This window comes from Bubalus kerabau, chromosome 4, assembly GCF_029407905.1.
Source record: "Bubalus kerabau isolate K-KA32 ecotype Philippines breed swamp buffalo chromosome 4, PCC_UOA_SB_1v2, whole genome shotgun sequence".
NCBI classification, from domain to species: Eukaryota; Metazoa; Chordata; class Mammalia; order Artiodactyla; family Bovidae; genus Bubalus; species Bubalus kerabau.
The window spans coordinates 53,260,064-53,287,508 of NC_073627.1; the positions used below are offsets into that span (position 1 = coordinate 53,260,064).

The 27,445-nt window shown below is 36.8% G+C and overlaps 2 protein-coding genes across 24 annotated transcripts in view; both read right to left on the reverse strand.

Moving 5' to 3' along the window:
* The window catches only part of BRIP1 (BRCA1 interacting helicase 1), a 189,137-nt gene extending 187,221 nt beyond the window's left edge, over positions 1 to 1,916 (reverse strand). For 2 of the 11 annotated variants that reach the window (XM_055577413.1, XM_055577410.1), the window contains exon 1: positions 740 to 1,323. The gene's annotated coding sequence lies outside the window, so the exon portion shown is untranslated. The other 9 variants (XM_055577408.1, XM_055577407.1, XM_055577406.1 and 6 more) reach the window with 7 other exon arrangements.
* A 645-nt stretch (positions 1,917 to 2,561) lies between these two features.
* The window catches only part of INTS2 (integrator complex subunit 2), a 56,526-nt gene continuing 31,642 nt past the window's right edge, over positions 2,562 to 27,445 (reverse strand). For all 13 annotated transcript variants that reach the window (XM_055577418.1, XM_055577424.1, XM_055577427.1 and 10 more), the window contains 10 exons: positions 24,585 to 24,689; positions 22,288 to 22,452; positions 20,943 to 21,144; positions 13,462 to 13,587; positions 9,581 to 9,779; positions 7,079 to 7,330; positions 6,619 to 6,726; positions 6,139 to 6,244; positions 4,696 to 4,872; positions 2,562 to 4,595 (listed from right to left, as the gene is read on the reverse strand). In XM_055577418.1, the coding sequence (XP_055433393.1) occupies positions 4,426 to 4,595; positions 4,696 to 4,872; positions 6,139 to 6,244; positions 6,619 to 6,726; positions 7,079 to 7,330; positions 9,581 to 9,779; positions 13,462 to 13,587; positions 20,943 to 21,144; positions 22,288 to 22,452; positions 24,585 to 24,689 (1,610 nt within the window). In that variant the 3' untranslated portion in view covers positions 2,562 to 4,425. The remainder of the gene's footprint in view (positions 4,596 to 4,695; positions 4,873 to 6,138; positions 6,245 to 6,618; positions 6,727 to 7,078; positions 7,331 to 9,580; positions 9,780 to 13,461; positions 13,588 to 20,942; positions 21,145 to 22,287; positions 22,453 to 24,584; positions 24,690 to 27,445) is intronic.

Here is a 27,445-nt window from a genome sequence, read left to right on the forward strand (position 1 = left end):
AAGAGGAAACCAACCGACCTGGCTCCAGCCGTCGTCCCCTCCCGCCCGGAGGAAACTCTAAGCGCAGGTTCCCCACTCCCCAGGTTTTCTTCCTCATATTCCTTCCTCCCTCAGCAACCTGGGACCCCCGAGACCCTGCTGATCCAGTCAACACCGAAGGGCCCGCAAAGCTGGTGGACGAAAGCAGAGGGGACCCTCCTCGTGGCCAACGTCGCGCCCTTCCCCCGAGACAGACTTGCCCGCCCTGAGGAAAACCCAAACAACGCAGAATGGGCTCCGATTTCACCGGAGAAAAGGAAGCCGAAACCGACGAGCAAACACAACGGAGCCCTGGCAGAGAAGAAAGGTGCTAGGCTCTCTTCCTCCCGGAGCTGCGACTCCCGGGCCGGTAGAACGCTCGCGACCGCTTCACCTTTTCTCCACTCCAGCTCTCAGCAGCCCTCTCCACAACACCCGGACGAATTCCCGCCTTCCGCCCCTAACTCCCCAGCACCCAATCGCCGGGCGAGCTCAGACAACCAATCACTCGCCAAGACCGAAACCAAGCAACCAATCGTGGATCGAGGTCAGGGGGCGCGCACTCTGGCACCCAATGAAAGCCTCCGCAGTAAGAACGGACCCAAGGTCCTCGGCGACACCGGAAGGGAAACGCCAGAAGCGTGAAGCACTGCGGGGAATCCCAGTTAGGGGAAAGTACTCCGTCTGCTCCGTTGTACTTTTTTAAAACCGGCGACTTAACCTGTGCCTCAGTTTCTTTGGAAACTCCACGTCTCGTATTTAAAGTCCGTAGACCAAAGGAGAGGAAACACTGTTAAGCCCTTGCTCTTTCAGCGTTCATCCGGGCCCTCCCAGTTCAAATTTCCGAACTTGCCGGAAGCCAGAGTAAAGACCCAGGCGGGAATTGGTAGACGGCTGAGCCAAATTAGGCGAGAAGGTTGGATGACAGCTGGCTGCAAAACCTCCTGATAATCAAGGCTTTCCCGGGTCCACAATTCAACCAGAGATACGCTCTCGAGGTCTCCAGTACCTCCTTTAAGACTTAATCAGCCTCCTATCCCTCCTAAGACCAATTACTCGTTGCTAAGAAAGCACACTTTCCTCAAAGGTAGCGAGAGTTAAACACCATCTTGCCAAATTTTTTAACTGTAGCGTAAACTTGTCTTAAAATACTAGTGTTTCAAAAAGCAAAACCAGAGACAGTTTTTCACATCCCATGAAACCAGTTTGGGAGAGGTTTGCTGCAGGCAAGCATGTGTGCATGCATGCTAAGACGCTTCAGTTGTGCCGACTCTTTGCAACTGCAAGGACTGTAGCCCGCCAGGCTCCTCTGTCCATGGGACTCCCCAGGCAAGAGTATTTGGCAGGCGGGAGCAGTGAAAGGCGAGTTGATTCGTTGCCTCCCTTTGTTTTACTACATCTTCCCAAAATGACAAAACTTAGTCAATAAGACTAAATTCTACCCTTTGCAAATTCAGGCTCAGAACTTTATCCTAAAAAAGTTATCTAGGACTTACGTGGTGGTCCAGTGGTTAAGAATCTGCCTGTTAGAGAAATTAAAATAACTTTTGACAAAGCACTGCCAATGCAGGAGACATGGGTTGGATCCCTGGTCGGGGGAACTCTGATCCCACATACACGGGAGGAACTAAGAGGGCAAGCCACAGTAACTGAGCCCTGACTTCAACTAAGACCTGAGATAGCCAAAAATAAAAAAAATTTTTTTAAGTAATCTAAAAGAAAAGTAATAACACCTCAATTGATAATAGTGCCTATTCTAATACTGAAAAATAACCATATACTTCCCAGTCTAGTACTAATGTGCTAAGTCACTTCAGTCGTGTCCGACTCTCTGTAACCCCATGGACTGTAGTCCCCAGGCTCCTCTGTCCGTGGGATTTTCCAGGCATGAATACTAGAGTGGGTTGCCATTTCCTCCTCAGGGGAATCTTCCCAACCCAGAGATAGAACCCGCAACTCTTACATCTCCTGCACTGGCAAGCAAGTTCTTTACCATTAGCGCCACCTGGGAAGTCCCAGTACTAATAGGGAGATGGTTATATCAATTCAGTCATTATGGAGTCAATAAAATAATTATAAAAACCAAACAACTTGCAAAAAATTTCCATATAAAGCTAAATGAGAAAAGACAAATAAATGCTAAACTGGGTATTATGAGTTCCACTATTTGAAAATACATGTGCATAAGCAAAGATGAAGGAAAAGTACCGCAAAAATGTCATTTATTAAGTCAGCAGTAAGGAGGATAATTTATAAAAGTAAATTCTTAAATACCTTCAAATTATTAGTCTGCTTTTACAACATTTTTAAAATATTAAAATCTTTTAAGTACTGATAATTACTCCAGAGTAACTAGTATGATTTTCCTCTCATAAGTCCCTAAGGCTCTCAACTGACTCTCACCTTGTATTGCCTTTTGATGTACGCAGCATAACAGAACGGGGTACACAGGCTCTGGAAGCACAGAGTCCTGGATTCCAGTCCCTTGAACGGTTCCTTTCAGGTTAATAGCAGTGAAATAAAACACAAAAACTACAAGTTCATTTAATAAAGAATATGAATGTTTATAAACCAATATTCAAAATAGCTGCACACATCTTTTCTTCACTTGAATAAAAAAAATCACATTGTGACAAATTTTATAACCTTAACTTAAAATACATGAATATTAACATTTACTAATATTTACATATTTTATTTACATCATCAACAAACCTGATGAAAAACAGCATATGTTATTATTTTTAACACAGCAGGTTTTGACCAGTCTTTGAAAATTGATCCAGGAATGTGCACTGCATTTAGTTAGAAAACATATTTCAACCTTTTCTGACTCCTAGAGGTTACCTACTCACACAAAATATTCCAAAACCTCAGTTTAAACAAAAGGAAACAAATAGGAGCAGTTGTATTGAATCTTAAAAGACTATAAAACTGCCTTGTTTAAAAATATGGAAGTTCTTAGTTTGTTTTTAAGTGTATGCCTGTTTTTTGCATCAAAATTATTTAATTGAACTTTAAGCATCTAATAAAAGTTATAAATACTCTCATCTATGATACTGTGCACTTCGAGATTCGAAACAGATACAAATTAGTTCTTATGTAATACCCTTATGAGGTAGGGCCAGTAGTAATCCCATTTTACAAAGAAGGAAAATGAAATGTGACTATTTCCTAGTGAAAAGACTAAAATTAAATTTTTTTTCTTAAAAACCACACTTTCTTATTAGCCTTCCTTATTTCTTTTATAAGGGAAGAGGTCTGTTTCAAGTCGGGTGGGAAAGAGGGGTTCATTCAGGTATTTCTCAGAAAGCAAAGAGAAGTACCTTCTACACTGGATACTTCATTAAGGAAAAAAACGAGGATTATGGATTAACTGAATGCATCTACCTAATCAATGGACATTACTTAACAGGACTGCAAAATCCTTCCACAACACAGAATTTTCCCTGTTTTAATTTTTCCTGAGGTCCAAACACAACAGATTAGTTCAAAATCTTCTCAAATTATGATATGAATTATAGTCCTGAAATCAAACCAAGAGTTCTTTAATCCAGTGGGTTTTATTGCTCTAAACTTCAATGAGATTCCAATGGATTTCCCCCCTCTGACCATTATAAAAATAAACTTTAAAAAAACTAAATGAGACCTCTTTTCAGGTTAGTCTCTACACAAAGATGTTTCTGTAAACTCTTAAGCCAGTATCTTAAAATTCCAAATTATTCAAGTATCTCTTTAAACATATGGCTTCATATATTAGTAAAAATTGAAGCAAATATGTAAAATCTTTAAATCCTCATCTGTACGTCCATGGAAGTCATTTACAAAAAGCTGTTTGCCTATTTTAAAGCCCTTCTCAATACTGTTTCTTGAGAATTGGAATTCCATCTTGCTATTACTATTCCATTCATTACTATTATTACTTGCATTGCAAGTTTTAGAGATTTCTATTGTTTAAAACTCCTAATTTTCCCTCAATTCCCCCTTCCCTTTTTCTCTCTCTCACCACTGCATCACTGTACTGTTACTAGCTGATGGTTAAATAACCACAGGCTTATTAATAAGATATTAAATTAAAGGCATGGCAGTTTTTCTTCACTTCAAAAGCTTAATACAAGACCATATTCACTTTTTCAGTAATGATTCTTAAATGCGCTGCCAACAGAAAAAGAAAAGCTCAATTGCTACAAAAAAACATACCAGCAAAGTAGATCCAAAGAACTGCCAATCAAATACAAGCAAGCATAATTCTCAAGAGAGTTCTAAACTGTATTCATGGTGAATTTAATCATTTTAGTGATTCCAAGATGCTTCTGTTCCCATTCAGTTTAGTTGTTATAAGATGCATGTTCGTGTTGGGTATATGCAGCAAACAGCTTCATTTTTTAGTTTTAAGTGTGTTCTTTGTTAAATTCCACTAACACTCATGTTTATTATTTCAATTACTGTGCTTTCAATACAATGACAGAGCTGTACATCAGGATCCATGCTTCCAGTGTCCCTAGGTCCATTTTTATAAGATGGATCTTTACTGATACCAGACCATCCACCTGGTTTCTCCTTTATTTGTTGAAGACCTAAAAACATAAGGAAGAATAATTAAGGCCAATCTGGAAAGGATTTGGGCATTTCTGCCTGAGGTATTTAAACAACTCTTGAAAAGAAGTTACTACTTACGTGTAATAATTGGATCAATGTCTCTTGTCTGAGTGGCAACATCAGAGGCACAAACTTGCCCTATTTGGATCAGCAAAGACATAATATCTTCATACAGTGGAGGAAATGCTCGACAAAAAGAGACCAAACTTGGCAGAGTTGGCATGAAAAAAGCATATCGCTTAGCCTGTGTTAAAACTGTTGGAAAGAAATGAAACAGAATTTTCACAGATATAAATTCAACCTACATGGCCTATATTGTACACTAAGCACCATGCTCTGTGCTAAGAATACTAAGTTTTCTAAGACACAGCCAGCCCCTGCCTTCAGGGAGCTCACAATCCAGCAGTCAACCGTTATCTAACACATAAATGCTTATGTCCAAGCGCTGTTACAGGTGCATGACATACACTGTTTCATTTAAATCTCACAATACTATAAATGAAAAAGTATCTTTATGATACCTATTTAATATACAAGGAAACTCTTAAATAAACCTTACATTAAGAAGCTGTTCAACTCCAGTTAGCAGTGGGTGGAAAGACAACTCAGGCAGTTTAAGTTCCTAACCACTGTAAATAGTATAACGTGAAGTGGATATGATGGAACGAAAAATGAATAAATTATTATCAACACTGACAAAGAATATGAAATTGACTGAGACATAACTTTTAAAGATTGAATTATATTTCATATCTTTTAAAACAGTGTATTTTCATTCCATTTTACTTAACAACCTGGAAGATGGTTAAAATGCTGGGGTACATTTTAGAACTTAAGGAAACAACTAATATATTAATCTCTTACGTACACCGATGATTATATTTTTCTGGAACTCTAAGCATTTGCAATAAATTATAACTTGTTTTCTAATGACATAATTACATTCAGAAAGCAGACCTGATTTCCATTTACAAAATTTGTACTGCTTAGTATATTTACTGTAAATCTATATATGCTGCTGCTGCTGCTAAGTCGCTTCAGTCGTGTCCGACTCTGTGCTACCCCATAGACGGCAGCCCACCAGGCTCCCCCGTCCCTGGGATTCTCCAGGCAAGAACACTGGAGTGGGTTGCCATTTCCTTCTCCAATGCATCAAAGTGAAAAGTGAAAGTGAAGTCGCTCAGTCATGTCCGACTCTAGCGACTCCATGGGCTGCAGCCCACCAGGCTCCTCCGTCCATGGGATTTTCCAGGCAAGAGTACTGGAGTGGGGTGCCATTGCCTTCTCCGAAATCTATATATAGTCATTCTCAAAAGTGAAAGATACAACTTGCCTACCTATTCATCCCCTCTATACTGTACATCACATTTTTCACAGAGAAATTTTCAAAAAGAATAACTCAAAATTATTGCATAAATTAAACTATCAGTGATGCAGAAAACGTGGTGTAAGTAAATGCAGAAAAAATATGTACTACTTTATGTTAGAAATTTTTGTTATTGATGCCCATTAGATACACACCTGTTAGCAAAGTTCCCATGACATTGACAGCTAAGCGAGCCACATTCAGTGACTTTGGTAATGCATACTGGATACACAAGTGAGAAAGCAACTGGATAGCAAATATCTGTAACACAAAATCCAAACGTTACATGTTTCTGAAGAAGGTCTTTGCATGTCTATGTGCATGCTTAGTTGCTTCAGTCATGTCTGACTCTTTGCAACCCTTTGGACTGCACCCTGCCAGGGCCTCTGTCCATGGGATTTTCCAGACAAGAATACTGGAGTGGGTTGCCATGCCCTTTTCTAGTGGATCTTCCCGACCCAGGGACCGAACCTGTATCTTTATGTCTCCTGCATTAGCAGGCGGTTTCTTTACCACTAGCACCACTTGGGAAGCCTAAAGACAGTCTTTAAGTATTAAAAACTTAAAATAGTTTATATAACCAGGAAGATTAAAGGAAGGTCAAAATTGTCCTAAAGTTCCAAAATGCTCATTACCTGTTTTTCAAGTTCTGGCTGTGCAATTAGCTCAGGTATGAAATCCAGACAGATATGCATAGATGGAATACCTGCGACCGTCAGAGGCAAAAGTTCACAGGGATAACCCTATCTCAACAAGAAAGGGGGGAAAAGTTAGAAATAAAATAACTATAAGTCAAATACAGATAAAAATACAAAGGGTTTCACTTCCTTTATGTAACAGTTGCTCAGGAGGCTACAATGCCCTCCATGTTTCCTGGCATTTCACCTCTCTGATGCACTAAGATAGAGATAAATTATACAAACACTTTATCAGGCTAAAATCAAATTTTTAAAAACCTTGATTTTTCTCCATATTGCAAAGAACCATGATCATTTGCATGACCTCCAGTTTCTAAATGATCCTATTAATTTAGCAATTCACAACTACCCCCAAAAACAAAGTTCAACCAAAGAGCATCATTCTGTGAAACCAGACCTGAAAGTGAACAAGCTTAGCAATGTTGGGATCCGCGATGTACATTTGGTGCAACAGGCAACAGATAAGGCACTGAACTTCTCGAAGGTTACAGAGCAAATTATCTTCTCCTTCCTCCGTTCCCTTATTTGGAGTGCTGGCAGTAATAACACTTTGAACATTCCTTAGCAAGCTATCTGGATTGACCCCCTTTGCCTTCTCCTCTTCAGTAGGTAAGCAGATCTCCAAGAGAATCTGGACAGCTGCACTATCCTACAAACAAGTAAAACACAGAAAACTGAAGAAGTTTCTGGAAGTTTGATTTGTTTTCACATAAACTGATGTGATAAAAACAAATAACTCTTTCTTTAAAATACAAAGAGCAAAAGTGAACAATCTATACTCCAGTGGTTCTCAGCATTTTTAGGGCCATGAACTCTTTTAAGAATCTGAAGGAGGACTTCCCTGGTGGCGCAGTGGATAAGAATCTGCCTGTCAGTGCAGGGGACATGGGTTCGAACCCTGGTCCAGGAAGATGCCACATGCAGCAGAGAAACTAAGCCCCTGCACCCCAGCTACTGGGCCTGCCATGCCCAGAGCCTGTGCTCTGCAACAAGAGAAGCCACCACAACGAATGGTAGCCCCTCATCACCGCAACTAGAGAAATCTCACACATGGTAATGAAGATCCAGTGCAGCTAAAAATGAGTAAATAAATAAAATAAAATTTTAAAAAATCTGAAGGAAGCTACATGCCACCCTCTTAGCATAAATATTAACCTATGGCATAATTTCAAAGTGCTCTCACACATCTCCAATGAAGATCCATGGACTGCAGTTTACTACTACAAGAGTATTCTAATTCAGTATCATCCAAAATGGACCCTAGACAAAAAGTGACTTCTACCAGAATCTCGTCCTTCCTCCTAAATTCTTACTTCACCTAGGATGTCCTGTATTCCTCTTTTGTTCCTCACCTCTGAAGATGGTGGTTAATAATCAGTGTCTAAAAGCCATTCCCCTAAGCTCTTCTCCTTTTTAATTTGAAGATGGACTTTTTAAGGATCAGGAAAGATTCTGCCTCACCATCCATTCCATCTGTACAACTTACTGTTGCTCAGTCTACAAGTTTGTATGTCATTTCATAGAAAAGGAGTTTCTTGAGGGGTGATCTGTTTAATGGCCCTACCTATAAGGGAGAGCTATAATCGAAGGAAGAAAAAGAAAATGAATACATAACATGCATCTCTAAAACACAGCCACTGCCTGGGATAGAAGAAGACAATTACTCCATCTAACTGTGTAAGGACCTGATTATAGACTCAGGTTAGCCTTACATTATAATCATTTATAAAGTATACTTTATAATCATTCTTGAGGGGGTTTGGGTTATTACTGTTCTGCATTATTTTTGTTTACACACTCTGGAACCAGCCTGCCCAAGCTCGAATCCTATTAATAGCTTCCCTACTTACTAAATACATAACCTTGAGCATGTCATTTAACCTCTTTGAATCTCATTTTCCTACTCTGCAAAAGTGGAGATAATACTCCATAACTTATAGGTTGGTTGTAAAGATTAAATGAGTTAATACACATAAAAAACTCAAAATAGTACCCACCATATAATAAGCATTATATAAATGGTAGCTTTTACCATCCTCAATCCCTTCTCTGAAACTCTTTTGAGTGTCAGATTTATTTTAGAACTCAGATTTTTTTTTTCTGTATTGTTATATAATACCCACAGCAGAGACTAAGACAGTATACTGTAATCAAATATATTTCTGCAGCAAAACATAACAATTTTCATACTAAGTGGGATAAAGGCCATAAATAGCTTCAGATCAATTTTGTCACATTAATTCAGGTCAAGTTTTGTCACAAACGAGGTCATATCAGGTCAGGTTTTTCTGCCAACTGAATTACCAGAAAAAATGCTTCAGTTTTCATAGCTTTTATGGATTTCTGTATCACAGATAAGGGATTGTGGATCTATATTATTACTCTAATTCCCCTTATTGCCAATGAAAAATTTTTGGAAAATATTTCAAACTAAGAAAACATTTCTCTTATGAAGACCTCTAACTGCTTAACATTCAACCATATCTTATGCCCTGCAAAAATTACTACTTAAGGCTTTAATAAATTCTACTTTGTTAAAAACCTTTTCTAAGAAACATTAACTTATGTTGTCATAGTATTTATCACTGCCTGACATTTTATTACATATATAACTTCTCGTCTGTCTCTACCATTTGATTTTATTTCCCATTATTTGATTTTAAGAAATAAAAGTCTTATCTTTTATTAAAATGTAAATCTCAATAAAATGACTATTAAATATCATGAAGATTATTCCCAATTTTAAAATAATAAAGTCCATCTGACATTTAGAAGCAAAGGTAACCCCATTATAAGTTCTGTAATAAAATTGATGTACAATATGTTACCACTGTATTTAGAAGGCCATCTATTTAACAGGGAAGCCATTGCCCTTTTTGATTAGATTTTACTTTATTACCTGAGCAGCCAGTAATGCATTTTTCAGTTCTTCTCTGGTAACTTCTGGGCCATCAGTTTGTCCAATTAAACCTATCGTATTATTCTGAGAAGGCCTATCTTGCTCTGCTGTTTCCTTCAGATGAGCACTAAGGTAGGCTTTGGATGCCAGAAGATATCCATTCAACATGTGCAGAGTAATATCCATCAATGGGGGGCATCTACACAAAGGAAGAAGAAAAGAAACAAATACATGACAACAAATAAAAATTTTTAAATTAGCCAGAACATGATGAATCAGCTTATATAATCAGAAAAACCTGAACAGTACCTGAAAACCTAAAGAGCAGAAAAGTTACACTTTTCCCACTGAAATATTCATTCTCAAAATGAAAACTTAACACATGTAATTCTCTATACTTTATATGAAGAGTATTATCTATTTCATTTCATCAGCTAAACCAAATATAATGTATGACCTAGAAAAAATGGCATTCTTTTTTATAAAATAATGGCACTCCCAATAAATCTCTTAGCTATGAGTCTGCAAGGCCACAGTCCTCAAAGGGAAACAGTCTAATGTACAAAATTTTATATTTAAAATAGATAAACAACAAGGACCTACTGTATAGCACAGGGAATGCTGCTCAATATTCTGTAATAACCTAATTGAGAAAAGAATTTGAAAAAGAATAGATACATATATAACTGAATCACTTTGCTGTACATCTGAAACTAATACAACATTGTTAATCATCTATGCTCCAACATAAAGTAAAAAATTTTTACAAAGAGAGAAATACTCAATTATTGATAAGATGAAGGAGATTAGATATATAGAATATTTATTCATTCTACTACTGTTTATTCTTTGGAGCAAGACAACTCTGTATTTCAAGAACACTTCAACCACTTGACAGTATGTTATTTACTGAGCCTTAGTTTCCTCAACTAAAAAATAAATATTCATTCCTCAAAAACTGTTATAAATTAAGGTTAAATGAGATAAGAATAGATATAAGAATTACCTGTAAAAAAGGAAACCAAAAGATACATCAGTAACCACTAAAATATTAAAAAGTCAAACCCTTAGAAAAACTTGACAATGCCACTTCCCAGCCTGTCACAAACTGCGCATGTGTGCACAGAGGCAGTACAGCTTTGCTTTTAACTGTGAAACACCAGAAACAGCTTAATGTCCATCAACATGTCAACAGTTTTTCTGAAATGTTCAAATTATCTATAATAAAAAATGCATGTATTAACAGTGAAAAAATAATGTGAACAGTTAAATAAGCCATGGCAATGTTCCCAAAACTGAAATATTTATTTTTTAAAAAGTCCTAAACTCCACCAGACATTCTGATCAGAGTTTCTGGAAGACAGGCATATATATATGGAATACTAATCTATATATGGAATACTATGCAGCAATTAAACAACAAGAAGGAGGAGCTATGTAAACTCATATGGAAAACATGTTGAAAATGGTAGGTTTAAAAAATAATAATAATAATAAAGCCTACCAAAAACCACTTAATTTTTTAAAACCACCCAAACGAAAAAGTAAATATTTCTATTTGCAAATGCTTGGAAAGTGAAGTTCCTAACACACCATTATGACAATAAAGTTCCTTCTGGAGATGGAATTAGGATTGGTCAAAAGGACAAAGAATAATTCTCTTCTAAAAATGTCAGCATGACAGACAGGAGAGAACATGACATTCCACTGTACACCTTTTCCTTCTTATTAATCTACTTGTTTGTGTACTTTTTAATATATATTGTGAAAACTTTTACGTATACATTAAAAAAGGGAATATTTTAATAAACCTAAGAACCCCTCAGCCAGCCAGCAACAGTTATCTACACATCACATGCCTTACTCAGACCCCCACATCCATTTTACCTACCATAACCACTGGTTAGTTCAAAGAAAATCCAAAATGTCATATCTCTTTATATTGTTTATGTTTAAAAACCATCTGAATGACCACTTGGGAAAAAATTGAATTTTAAAAAATGAACAAAATTAAAAGGCAAAACAATAGAACAATAAAAGAAAAAACTATTCTGTATACAAAGAGCTGATATCCTTTATACATAAAGAGCTTTTTAAATCAAAAAAGATAAGCATTCCAATAGAAAACTAGGCTAAAGTATAAAGTAATAAATATATTAAAATATCCAATCTAACAAAAATATAAATTAAAATAGGAATTGATTTTTCACTTATCAAATCGGAAAATATTACATGAAATGGTATAAGAAATTATACAATAGCAAACACCTACTACGGGAATGTAAACTGGTTCGGCCTTTCGGGATGGCGGAATGAAAACATGAATCAAAAGACTTGAAAATGAGCATGTTCCCTTTGCCTCAACAATTCCATTTTTAAGAATCAATTACCACAGCACTAAAAATAATTAACAAAAAAATGGAAATAAAATATCCAACAATAGGGAACTGAGTTAAGCTTTAGTGTACCTATGTGGAATACTACCTAGCCAACTAAAAAGAATATCTATTAACATGAGAAAAAGTTAAACAAGTTACTAAGTGAAAGATCCAGACTACAAAAACATTTAATATGTTATGGCAGCATAAATTAACAACTTCCTGAACAACTGGAGGTGATTTAGGTGAAAAGTTACCTAGTTAAGTGGATTTTTAACAATGGTAAATTGTCTTAGAAGTGGCTCTTCTCTAGAAGTGTTCTTTACTCTTGTTTCCTTTTTAAGTATCCATAAATAGATACTTAATATCATTTATATTGTTTATTCTTCTGACTCCTCCTCCCTTTGAGATCTTGATCTTACTGAACTGTATCTGATTTATTCTGCAGATGTTGTCACTTCAAGAATGTCATCCCCAGGATTAAAGACAGATGAGTATGTTAGACTGTACCCTAGTTAGTCTTCTTTACTCCTGCTTCTTTCCCCTCTAAATCATCTAGCATGAACTTTCTCTTCTCAAGTTATCACCTAAATGATCTCTTTAGCCTAACACTCAAGGCCCTCAATAGTCTGACCTTAACCTAACATTCAACTCTAAAGTGTATTCTCAAAAATTCAGCTATCCACTCAAGCCTTTTTCCCACTGGCTTTTATACTTTTGCTCACACTATTCTTTTTCTCAAGATGCCTTTTTTGACCATCTAACACCCCATCATTACAGTTTCTGTTCATTTAAACTCTATTTCTATTCTTCAAAACACAAGTCTGATCTCCTCCTAAAACTTTTAACAGCATTCATTTACTATACCGTTCATCTGCATGTGACCATATTATTTAACTTTTCAGGTATCGGTTTTATTTCCCCATACAGGTGACAATAACTTTAAAGGAAGACCCCTCAACTTGTATATCTTTGTTATTATTTAGAAATTCAAATATTAATGATGAGGACTAATCAATTCCACCTCTTGAGGTGAAGTTACTTCAAAGAAACTGATTAAGTTCAACCACTGGCAAGGAATTATACACAAACGTGGAACAAATGAAGCTAACCTCACAATTGAGGATTCCAAAAAGATCACAGTTTTAATGCATGCAACAGTTCACAATAAACCAATTTTTTTTAAGGTTTTTTCAACAATGGTAGCAGAAACAATATTATTTTTCACTATCTTGACTCTGAAAGAATAGCCACTATTGAGGACTGTGAAAACCAAGGATGATATTTTCTTAAAGCTAGTGTTATTAATCACATATTAAATATTAAAGTGAAGTTCATGAATATAGACAACAACAACAAAAAGAACCAAAAGCAAAAACCTCACAGGTCATACTTCAGGTTATCTGCAAGCACAGTAAGATGTAAGTTGAAACTGAATATCTTCAATTTCCTTTGACTCTCTAAAGCATAAAATCTATAGTAAAAATGAAACTCAACACATACCTGTATACCCTCTGATCACATCTTAGCACAATGAGAGGATCTATCATCAGGTCATTCTGAGTATACTTTTGCTGTCGTACAAACTTTATTGATGGTTGAAGTGCATTAACTGTCATTACCCACAGCCTGATGAGAAAATAATCACATGTTCAAAAACAGCTATATCATAATTGAAACCTGTAGCCATGTTAGAAAGCTACATTCAGGGAAAAAATACAGAACAGGTGTAAATGAACTTGGGAAAATTAAAAAGTATTAAAAAATCTTCACAGTTCTAATGGAATAATCATTGCATATAAAATGAAATTTTGAGTTAAAACCTCAGTTATACTGTACTTGCTATATGACTGTATAAGTCATGGAGATTCCTGAACTTATTTCTCCTCTGTAAGATATGAAAATACCTATAAATGAAACTATATCCACCAAAGCACTTTGAAGCTGTAATTGGCCCCATAAATTGTCATTGTTCTATACTTATCACCATAGAATCTCAATGTGAGATGCCACTATGAGGTTAGACATCAATAAACCATAAAAGTGGTTACTAACCTAACTACACCATCAGAATTACTGAGAGATATGCAATATGGAGGGTATCTGATCTCTTACAGTGAAGGCCAGGAGTCCACCAGCCCTCGCACACAGAGCTTGCCCACTCTTAAACATGAGTGGGGAGTGGGTAGCCAATGATCATCAGACATCAAAGAAAGCTTCTAATTTGAAAAAGAGTAAAATATACAAACAGAAAGAGGGAATGCCAAAGAAACAGAAACGTAGGGATAAGAAGAAAACAATTCTTAAATGTATCATTTCTTTAAAGGATGGAACATTTCATATATGAAACAAGAACAGAAAACAATTAGAGATTCTCAAATAAGAGTTCTTAGAAATTAAACTATAACAGGAATATTTTAAATTCAAAGGAAAGAGCAGAAGATAACATTCAGAAAACATCTAGAAAATGTATTTAAAAGATAAATTTTAAAACAGAGCAAAAAAGAGGAGAAAAATCAGAGTAGGTCAAAGAGGTTTAAAACCCAAATTGCAAAAAATTCCAGAAAACAGAGAGAAAGAAGTTATTGGGAAAAAAGAAAAAAAATATATATATATACACATATATATGAAAATATCCTAGAAGTGAAAGTATTAGCATTAGTCCCCAGATGTTAAAAAAAAGGCCAACCATGAATTTTAAAAGCTGCTGTTGCTGTTTGGTTGCTAAGTCATGTCTGATTCTTTTGCAACCTTGTGACCTAAAGCCCACCAGATTCCTCTGTCCATGGGATTTACCAGGCAAGTATACTGCAGTGGGTTGTCATTTCCTTCTTCAACGGATCTTCCTGACCCAGGATTTAACCCATGTCTCCTGCATTGGCAGGTGGATTCTTTACCACTGAGCCACCAGGGGAAGCCCACAAATTAAAAAAGACCCACATCAAAAAGTATCATCATGAAACTGCAGCAACAGTGAAAAAGAACCTAAAACCTTTAAGAGAGAAAAAACAATGGTCACATACAAAGGACTGGGAGGTGGTAAATGAAGTTACTCAATAGCTATCAGGAAAGCTCTAGTTACTTCAATAGAATAAAGCCTTCAAGTTGCTAGGAGGAAAAATAAGCTAAAATTCTACACCAAGGCTAAATATCAATCATATGTGAGAGGAAGAATAAACACCTTCTCACACACGAAAACCTCAAAGGAAAAAAAAAAGTTTCCCAAACAACCTTTCTCAGGAAGTCACTTGAGTATGAGTTCCACTCATAAGGAAATAAACCAAGGAACTAAACCAAGAAAGAGAAAAACATGGAATTGAACCAAAGACAAAGCATTCCAGATGGCTACTGTGGATGTCTCAGATTGAAACATATGGATTGAAAGCTCTGAAAGGAAGGTTTCCAAGGAAAAATGTTACAGATACGTTATCTCATATGTTACAACTGTTATGTAAATTTCTACTCAATAATATAGTCTGAAAGTGAATGAGTTATTAATACAGAAAAAAAAAAACCTTAACAGACAAGAGGCAAACAACTCAAGGTTTGTATGTGGGACGCAGAGGAGGACAGTTGTATAAGAGAGAGATTATAATCACAGGCTATCATATCCTTCAACTAAAATACATTTATGTGCTCATAAGAAGGCACTCCTAAATTAACAATGCAAAGAAGTAGAGGAAAACAATAGAATGGGAAAGACTAGAGGTCTCTTCAAGAAAATTGGAGATACCAAGGAAACATTTCATGTCAGGATGAGTACAAAAAAGGACAGAATTGGTAAGGACCTAACAGAAGCAGAAGAGATTAAGACAAGAAAACACAGAAGAACTATACAAAAAAGGTCTTAATGACTCAGATAACCATGATGGTTTGGTCATTCACCTACAGCCAGACATCCTGGAGTGTGAAATAAAGTGGGCTTTAGGAAGCACTACTTATGAAAAAAGCTAGTGGAAGTGATGCAATTCTAGCTGAGCTATTTCAGATTCTAAAAGATGATGCTCTTAAAGTGCTGCACTCAATATGCCAGCAAATTTGGAAAACTCAGCAGTGGCCACAGGACTAGAAAAGTTTAGTTTTCATTCCAAATTCAGAGAAGGGCAATGCCAAAGAATGTTCATACTACCACACAATTGCACTCATTCTGCATGCTAGAAAGCTTATGCTCAATCCCCCAAGCTAGGCTTCAGCAGTACATGAACCAAGAACATCCAGATATACAAGCTGGATATAGAAAAGGCAAATGAACCAAAGATCAAATTGCCAACATCCACTGGATCATAGAAAAAGCAAAAGAATTCCAGAAAAACATCTACTTCTGCTTCACTGACAAAGGTTTAGTATAGACTTTGACTGTGTGGATCACAACAAACTGTGGGAAATCCTTCAAGAGATGGGAATACCGGATCACTTTATCTGTCTTCGGAGAAATTTGTATGTGGGTCAAAAGTAAGTTAGAACCTTACATGGAACAACTGACTGGTTCAAAATTGGGGAAGGAGTCCGTCAAGGCTGTATATTGTCACCCTGCTTATTTAACTTATATGCAGAGTACATCATGCAAAATGCTAAGTTGGATGACTCACAAGCTGGAATTAAGATGCTGGGAGAAATATCAACATCAGATATGTAGATAACATCACACTTATGGCAGAAAGCAAAGAAGAATTGAAGAGCCTCTCGATGAGGGTGAAAGAAGAGTGAAAAAACTGGCTTAAAAACTCAATATTCAAAAAAATGAAGATCATGGCATCCAGTACCATCATTTCATGGCAAACAGAAAGGGAAAAAGTGGAAGCGGTGACAGATTTTATATTCTTGGGCTCCAAAATCACTGCAGATGGTGACTGCAGCCATGAAATTAAAAGACTCTTGTTCCTTGGAAGAAAACCTATGACAAATCTAGACAGCAAATTAAAAGGCAAAGGCATCACTTTGCTGACAAAGGTCTGTATGGTCAAAGCTATGGTTTTTCCAGTACTCATGCACGGATGTGAGTTAGCCTATAGAAAACTGAGTGCCAAAGAATCGATGCTTTGGAACTGTGGTGCCGGAAAAGATTCTTGAGAGTCCCTTGGTCAGCAAGGAGATTCAACCAGACCATCCTAAAGGAGATCAGTCCTGAAAATTTATTGGAAGGACTAATGCTGAAGCTGAAGCTCCAATACTTGGCAAAGCTGGGAAGACCCTGTGATTTTCATCATAGGGGACTGGAATGCAAAAGTAGAAAGTCAAGAATACCTGGAATAACAGGCAAGTTCGGCCTTGGAGTACAAAATGAAGCAGGCAAAGGCTAACAGAGTTTTGCCAAGAGAACACACTGCTCATAGCAAATACCCTCTTTCAACAACACAAGAGACGATATCACCAGATGGTCAATACCGAAATCAGATTGATTATATTCTTTGCAGCTGAAAATGAAAAAGCTCTATATAGTCAGCAAAAACAAGACCGCGAACTGACTGTGGCTCAGATCATGAACTCCTTATTGCAAAATTCAGACTTAAACTGAAGAAAGCACGGAAAACCATTAGACCATTCAGGTATGACCTAAATCAAATCCCTTACGATTATTCAGAGGAAGTGACAAATATATTCAAGGGATTAAATCTGATAGAGGGCCAGAAGAACCATGGATGGAGGTTCTTAACATTGTACAGGAAGTGGTGAGCAAAACTATCCCCAAGAGAAAGAAATGCAAAAAGGCACAATGGTTGTCTGAGGAGGCCTTACAAAGAGCTGAGAAAAGAAGAGAAGTGAAAGGCAAAGGAGAAAAAAAACATATATCCATCTGAATGCAGAGTTCCAAAGAACAGGAAGGACAGATAAGAAAGTCTTCTTAAGTGATCAATGCAAACAAATAGAGAAAAACAACAGAATGGGAAAGACTAGAGATCTCTTTAAGAAATTAGAGATACCAAGAGAACACTTCATGCAAAGATGGGCACCTAAAGGACAGAAATGGTAGGGACCTAACAGAAGCAGAAGATACTAAGAAGAGGTGGAAAGAATACACAGAAGAAATACACAAAAGAGATCTTCATGACCTGATAACCATGATGGCATGATCACCCACCTAGAGCCAGACATCCTGGAGTGCAAAGTCAAGTGGGCCTTAGGAAGCATCACTACGAACAAAGCTAGTGGAGGTGATGGAATTCCAGCTGAACTATTTCAAATCCTAAAAGATGATGCTGTGAAAGTGCTACACCCAATATGTCAGCAAATTTGGAAAACTCAGCTGTAGCCATAAGACTGGAAAAGGTCAGTTTTCATTCCAATCTCAAAGAAAGGTAATGGCAAAGAAAGTTCAAACTGCCACACAATTGCACTCATCTCACACGCTAGTAAAGTAATGCTCAAAATTCTCAACAGTACATGAACCAAGAACTTTCGGATGTTCAAGCTGGATTTAGAAAAGGCAGAGGAACCAGAGATCAAATTGCCAGCATCCACTGGATCACAGAAAAAGCAAGAGAATTCCAGAAAAACATCTACTTCTGCTTCATTGACTATGCTAAAGCCTTTGACTGTGTGGATCACAACAAACTGTGGGAAATTCTTCAAGAGATTCTTCAATACCAGACCACCTTACCTGCCTCTGAGAAATTTGCATGCAAGTCAAGAAGCAACAGTTAGAACTGGACATGGAACAACAGACTGGTTCCAAATTGGAAAAGGAGTATGTCAAGGCTGTATATTGTCACCCTGCTTATTTAACTTATATGCAGAGTACATCATGCGAAATGCAGGGCTGAATGAAGCACAAGCGGGCATCAAGATTGGTGGGAGAAATATCAATAACCTCAGATATGCAGATGACATCACCCTTATGGCAGAAAGCAAAGAGGAATTAAACAGCCTCTTGATGAAAGTGAAAGAGAAGAGCGAAAAAAACTGGCTTAAAACTCAACATTCAAAAAACTAAGATCATGGCATCTGGTCCCATCACTTCATGGCAAATAGATGAGGAAACAATGAAAATAGTGAGAGACTTTATTTCTTGGGCTCCAAAATCACTGCAGATGGTGACTGCAGCCATGAAATTAAAAGACGCTTGCTCCTTGGAAGAAAAGCTATGACCAACCTAGACAGCAAATTAAAAAGCAGAGACATTGCTTTGCTGACAAAGGTACGTATAGTCAAAGCTATGGTTTTTCCAGTAGTCAGGTATGGATGTGAGAGTTGGACCATAAAGAAAGTTGAGCACCGAAGAATTGATGTTTCTGAACTATGGTGTTGGAGAAGACTCTTGAGAATCCCTTGGACAGCAAGGAGATCAAACCAGTTAATGCTAAAGAAAATCAGTCCTGAAAATTCATTGGAAGGACTGATGCTAAAGCTGAAACTCCAATACTTTGGCCACCTGATGCAAAGAACTGACTCATTGGAAAAGACCCTGATGCTGGAAAAGATTAAAGGCAGGAGGAGAAGGGGACGACAGAGGATGAGATGGTTGGATGGCATCACCAACTCGATTGGACATGAGTTTGAGTAAACTCCAGGTTTAGTGATGGACAGGGAGGCCTGGCATGCCGCGGTCCACGGGGTCACAAAGAGTTGGACATGACTGAGCAACTAAACTGAACTGATGCTGGGAAAGACTTAATGCAAAAGGAGAAAAGGGCAGCAGAGCATGAGATGGTTAGATAGCATCACCAACTCAATGGACATTAATCTGAGCAAACTTCAAGAGATAGTGACGGACATGGAAGACTGGCATGCTGCAGTCCATGGGATCTCAAAGTGTTGGACATGACTTAGCAACTGAACAACAACTCCTGATAATATATACACTGAATATTTCTTTAACCAAAAATTCTGACATAACTGTGTTGGGAGAAATGCAGGAAGGGAGGATATGTGTTGGCGGAAGAAGGACTCACAGGGAAGCTGGTAAGTGTGTGCAATCTTTATGTTATACAATAGGAAGTCAAAAGATAATTTCTAAATTGGAACGTCAGATAATCATGGTAATTATAAGCATATGACTAAGATATATGGTGGGATATAAATGTCAGAATTAAAAGATAAAAGAGCTGAGAACAGGTGTCTCTGAGGAGCAATAGCCTGAAGTGAGAAGGTAGGGACAGACCTTATACACTATTTAACTTATGTGCAGTTATTAATTTGGTATAAGTAAAAATCAAAATTAAAATGTATAGATATTCTCAGACCTACTGAATCAAAATCTCAGGTAAATCCAGCCCAATTTTTTTTTAGACCTGATCAACTGTTTCTGATGCAATCTATGGACCATCAGCGGAGAAGGCAATGGCACCCCACTCCAGTACTCTTGCCTGGAAAATCCCATGGACGGAGGAGCCTGGTAGGCTGCAGTCCATGGGGTCGCTAAGAGTCGGACACGACTGAGCGACTTCACTTTCACTTTTCACTTTCATGCATTGAAGAAGGAAATGGCAACCCACTCCAGTGTTCTTGCCTGGAGAATCCCAGGGACGGGGAAGCCTGGTGGGCTGCCGTCTATGGGGTCGCACAGAGTCGGACACGACTGAAGCGACTTAGCAGCAGCAGCAGCAGCATGGACCATCAGAGACCTATGTGACTAAAGACAAAATAATGAATCTAGCATTCCACTCTGATTTAATTAGCATGGCATACAACTTGGGGATCAGGAATTTAGAAAGCTCTCTGGGAGATTTCAATGTACAGCAAACTCTGGAACCACTGCAATGATGCAAGACACAATGGTAACCTACACCACAATTAGGCACAAATGACTACAACTCCCTCTCAAAGAACTTTCTCAAGTTGGAAATACATGAAAGTTTTTGTGTTAAGATAAAATGTATTATTTTCCTTAAAAGATATAACAGCCCTTTAATCAGTAGTCTTCAGAAAGGATTTATATTGTCAAAAAGGTTTTTTTAACAATTTTTTTTCAACATTTCAGCTTAGGTTATTGTATACAATCACTGCTACACACTTATCTATTACATGTAACAGAGCATTGAAATTACCTCCGAGGCATCACAGTATTCAGAACCATCCAGAGTTTATTGACTGTTTGAAGAATTCGCCGTGGAACCCCTGAATTCAACAGCTGATTCATATTGGATGTTAATACTTCTGCATATGGTATAAGTTCACTGGCAGAGAGTAGAGTCAAGTGTTCTAGAATCTGCATCACTTGCGTGTGACTTACTGGGACAGCTGAAAATGCTAAAAGGAAAACTGCCGTCACAATCTAATTACCACACAGCTTACCAAATGGAAAGCAAATATTGTTCTATCACACTATAGGCCAAACAAATCAAGAAAGCAATACTGCTTTAAAGAATGTAAAACTTTCAGTCCTAGCCATAGATAGTTGTGGGCACACTTAAAATTAGGCCCTTAAGAAAAATTCATGTTAAAGTGCAGTTATTTCATAAAGAACAACAACAACAACAAATCTCATCCTAAAAACCACAGTAGTGACAGTGACAGAAAGACAATGATTTGCACTGATTATTGGCTGACCACGAAAACATACCCAAGTATTGCTTTTGGTATTGACATTCATTTGAAAAATTCAAATTTCTTGACACCTTCCTTCAGGTAGCCCTTTATGGGCTGTAAGCAGCTGTTAATAAAAAAATATCTAGAACTGCGATCCTTCAATAGAATAGTTACTAAGCACTTTTGGCTACTGAGCATTTGAAACGTGGCTAGTATAAACTGACATGTGCTGTAAGTTTAAACACACAGACTTAGTACGGAAAACCAGTAAAATATCTAACAGTTTTTATATTGATTACATGATGAAATGATAATACATTAGATATACTGGGTTATATAAAATAATTATTTAAATTAATTTTGCCTGTTTTTTTTTTAACTCTTTGAATGTGGCAAATTATATAGAAAGTTTAAAATTATGTGTAGCTCACATCCTATTTCTATTTGACAGTGCTAACCTAGAACATTATCCATTAACAGCAAATACATTGTTTTCTATTCTGTGGCACTTATTTCTTTTTTTTATATATACTTATTCATTTTTAATTGATTGATGATTGTTTTGCAATACTGGTTTTCTGTCATACATCTACATCATGGCACTTATTTCTGACTGGTTTTAAGACCTTCCTAAACCATATGACCTGTTTATTGATGTAATGTAGACCCTATGAGGAAACAGATGCAAGCATGTCAGAAAAAAAAAGGGGGTTAAAAATCCTTACACTCAAAGAGAATTACTTTATATAGTCACCAAAACACTGCTCTATCTCCAGGAAAATTCTGCATGATTCTAAGATTTCAATGGGGCTAACACCTCTTTGTACTACTAAAGGGGTAAAAGGAGTGATCAGTTTACTGTACCTTCTTGAAGTTGTTTAGGAGAGTGGTTTTTGGCATTATTAGTCAGAAGCATTCTCCTTAACAGGGCGTCCGTCCCTGTGATTTCCTCTTCACAGATCCAATCATCCACGATGCATAAATGTGGGTAATTGGTTGCAAGGAGACGAAGTAAAGCAGAATGCAACCCTTGAAAATGTACAAGATGTCAATTGGATTCTTCATTCTTAAACATCAAACTCTTTCCTCTTTCGCCTTTCCCGTTCATTTTCTACCAGCCAAAGGAATCCGCACTTCTTATACATGCACACTACAGTTTGAGAACTTATATTCAGTACTTCAGTCAGGGACTTTGCTTAAATCAAGATCCCCATTTGAACGGATACACAGGAAGCTGGAAACCACTACTTTTATCGAAAGTTCTCAAGCTCTCTTCCAACCTATTCCAGCATAAAAGTAGCAGTAGCTCAAGAGTTGAGTAGCGAGGAAAAAAAAAGAAGGAAAAAAAAGGTTCATTTGGGAAAGATCACATATGGTTTGAAAAAGGCCTCACTCAGAAATTCTGATAGACTTCTACAAGAGAACACATCCTCTCCTCCAACCCAGTTGAGAATCATTGCTATACATGGGTAAAATTAAAGTTGCCCAACTTGAGTGCCTAAATGTACACTTTATGTACATTTTCTCATTTCACCCTAACATTCCTACAAGGTAAGCAGCATTGTCTCTGTTCTACTGTAAGGAAATAGGCGGAAAGATATTTATATTAATAATGTTCCTAAAGTCACACAGCTGTGTAAGCCAACCCAAGCAGTACTGATGATACCCACAAGAGGGTGCAATTGTTTTCTTTTAAGAAGGGTTAGGAAGCTCAGAAGCATTGGGACCTTTCTAAACTCACTTACAGCATAGCTTGACTACTCATTATTATTATTGTATAATATCAGCAATGAAAAACAAATGATGATAATGCCTATTTAGATAGATGAAGTACTATGTTATTTACCTAATAAATGTTGTTACTATACAATTATCATCATCATCTCCCAGTTGCGAGAGCCAGCAATAAGAGTATCAGCAGTAATAAAAGTACTTTAGATTTGATCATCCACTTAGTATGCAACTTAGATCAAGTCAAACCACTGCTTAGTCCCCAAAGGGATAAGTATCTACTGCCTTTCCCATAGAAACTGCTTAAAATGTTTCTGTGAAAAAGACACTGTAACAATCACAAGTGGTATTATTTTAAAGTTTAAATGCACAAATATATGTATAGTCAGGACGATCACAAAAATGACTGCTTGTAATAGTACAAATTAGTCTACGTTACATAATCCCTTTATTAGTTGCAACATTAGTTACCAAATGCTGCAAAATATAACATCACTTCTCTGAAAAGAGATTATGCAAAGATATAAATAAATGCAGACATCTGGCTAAAGAAGACCAAAGAAAGTTCATGTTCATCCTTGAAATCAACCATAATAAAGACACAAAAAGAAAATCTGAGCTTCAAAGAAACAAAGAGGAAAAAAATCCATACATTCAAACATTATAGAAAGCTGTTAAATTAAGAAAAAAATTGAATTTCAAAAAATATTACTATATTTCTACTTGACAGTTTTACAGTAAAAGTATTATAGTAATTTCATGCTTTGGCATGTTATGTAGCAATTAAAAACAATAATGTAGATCTACATGTAGCGACATGATAAGATCTCCAAGACTCCAACAGAAGAAAGCAAGTCAAGAAGAAATACAGTATGATACCATTTAGAGCTCAAAAAAAGATATTTGTACTTGTGTTTCTATTAGCTTCAACCACATGAAACTGCATTTTCAGAGGTCAAAAATAGTTGAATAGTTGTAATCTCATATGGTTCAACCTGTAGAAAAGAATGTGAAACCACATACCAAAAGGAAATAGCTAGAGCCTCAGGGGTGGGAAATAGTTTTCAGGGAGTAAGATAGCGAAGAAAGTAAAGAGAAATTCACTCTTAAATTGAATGTTTAGCTTTGAGCACCTATTACACTTTATAATCTTACATATAGTAGGTATTTTTTACCTATTGTATAACACATGGAACTCTGCTCAATGTTATGTGCCAGCCTGGATAAGAGGGGCATTCGGGGGAGAATGGACACATGTGTATGTATGGCTGAGTCCCTTCACTGTTCAAATGAAAATATCACATTGTTAATTGGCTATACCCCAATACAAAATGTTTTGGTGCTAAAAAAAAAATAAAAATTAAATTTTAAAAAAAGTAGGTATTTTTTACCAATAAACATTACCAGTAAAAAGCAAACAAAACAAATACCTCCCAACTCCTGCTGAAGTCCTTGAGCCTGTCGAATAAGGAATTTGATAGGAATCTGATCCATTAAAGAAGATGAATATGATTTGGGTTTTCTTTGCATGGCAGCTGTCAGTCAAAAATAAGAAATGTAAAATATAACATCAGAAACAACATAAATCTTAACCTTCAACACAAATGGGAACAAATACACTGTCAAATTACTCTTAGTTCACTTAATCTGTAAATATAGCTCATAAAAGATGAAGAGTCACACCAAAGCAGTGAATACATATGATGAGCAAGAACATACTTCAGGGCAAGATCTAGAAAATGCCCTGAAACTGAAACCAGTGGGAAGGAAAATCATGAGTGAGAGAAGCCACCTGCAGAAGTGTCCTACTCTTGAAAAAATAGAAGAGAAACTCCCCCAAACCTAATTAGGAAGACAAATGCAGTCATGACCACATGGCTTAAAGCTTCATGATGCCAACAGCCTTAATCATATTATCTATTAGTGGTGACTGACTGTATGAATGACTTTCTTCTCTTACAACTTCTACCTTCAACTAAGTCCATCTTTTTTTTTTTTTTTTAAGCAAATCCACCTTAATTTCTATTCTTTTTCTGCTATCCTAATTCAATACCTACTCTTCATTTATTTATATAACTACTGTGGTTCAATTTTCAATTTTCCAGACTCCAATTCCTCTTCTTTTTGAACCATCCTTCACACTGGTGCCAGATAATGTGTCTCTGGATCCAAGCTCAAATATCTGGATCCATGGATTTCATTGACTGACCTTGCCAGTCAACACTTTCTGTCTCATCTCCACCATATGCTATATGCCTGACACCCTTATCTTATTCCAAGCTGCTTTGCATGTACAACAGAACTTATGAGCATCTCAACCAGGCTGTCCATAGCTTGAAAAACTAAATCCAATATACTTATTCTTTTCCAAATACAAACCACATAATGTAAAGCTCAACAAATTTTTATTGATTGAAGTTAAGAAGTATATGAGTGCAAGCATTACAATAAAGGTTGAGAATCATTGTCTAAATATACAATACACCTCTAGACATGATACCCCTTGCAAGTCAGTGAATTAACATTCCAGTTTTCTACACCAATCTTTTATGAACTGGGTAAGAATGTATCTCAAAACACAGTTTAAAAAAACATAGCTTCCAGTACAATCAAATTCTGGTTCCAACACTATCCAAACTGGAAAGGAAGAAGTAAAACTGCCACTATTTGTAGATATGGCATTATACAGAAAATCTTAAAGATTCTATCAAAAAACTGTTAGAACTAAAAAAAAAGAGTGGTAAAAATGACAAATATTTTAGCCCACAAATGTGTGAGTGACTCTCATGCAAATGCTGAAGTGAAGGAATACCTGGGGCTTCCATAGTAAGATGAGGGGCCAACATTCAAGGAACACCTTACGGGGTATGGCTTTGTGCCACACACTGTAAAGCTCAACAAATTTTTGAAGGAAAAGAAAGCGAAGGCGCTCAGTCATGTCCAACTCTGTGTGACCCCATGGACAATAGCCTACCAGGCTCCTCCGTCCATGGCATTTTCCAGGCAAGAGTACCAGAGTGGGTTGCCATTTCCTTCTCCAAGTAATTTCCTAAAGAATGAAGTAGAGTTGCCTGGTAAAAGAGTGGTTGAGGAAGCTTTTCTGGACATCAAAGTTCCGCCAAAGTAACAAGAATTAAGAAAAGAAAAGAAAAAAGGAAAAAATACTGTGAAAACTAATAAATTCAGTAGGGTTGCAAGATATAAAATTAAATACACAAAAATCTCTTGCATTTCTATAGACCAGTAACAATCAGAAACAAAAGTTACATTGCCCTTAGCTTTTGTAACATTTTAATCCTGAAAACATTCCTATGGAAACCTAATTCATTTATGAAATTAGTGTAAACAAAAGCCAGGAAAAAAAGAAATGAAGAGACAAAAGGCCTATTTCACTTGCTTAAACACAGATGGGAAAAAATCATATTAAAAAAAAAAGAAAAATCAAATCTAGCACCATGCTAAAAGAATAATATACCCAGAGCAAGTAGGGCCCACTCCAGAAATATAGATATCAATTATACAACAAATTCTATAAATAGACCAAATTATCTCAGTAACTGCTGAAAAAGTATTCCCTTGATAAAGTTTTTTTAAATGGTACTCTAAGAAATTCAGAGCCTAACTAACCCAAAGTAAACGTCTATACCTTCCTGGTGGCTCAGATGGTAAAGCGTGTGCCTGCAATGCGGGAGACCTGGGTTCGATCCCTGGGTCGGGGAAGGTCCCCTGGAGAAGGATATGGCAACCCACTCCAGTACTCTTGCCTGGAAAATTTCATGGACAGAGGAGCCTGGTAGGCTACAGCCCATGGGGTCGCAAAGAGTTGGACACGACTGAGCGACTTCACTTTAAGAAAAAATTATACAAAGTATATACAAAGTTTAATTGACATAGAAAAATAATTTGAATAAATTCACACATTCAAAACATGTATTAAGTGATTACCCTGTATAAAGTAATATTCTAAATGAGTAAGTAAGTAAAAGTCGCTCAGTCCTGTCCAACTCATTGACATAGTAGCAAAAAAAGATAAAAATTGGCCTTCATGAATCTTACATTTTAATAATTTAAAGGAAAAATTATTTCAAGGAATTCCCTGGCAGTCCAGTGGTTAGGACTCAGGGTTTTTACTGCTGGGAAGATGGGTTTGATTCTGGGTTAGGGAACTATGATCTTGCAAGCTGCACAGCTGACCCAAAATAAGTATTTAAAAAATTATTTCATATTCCTAGCTGGAAATACTTTTACTGTAAAGATGTATTCTCTCTAAATTAATTCTAGCATAACATAA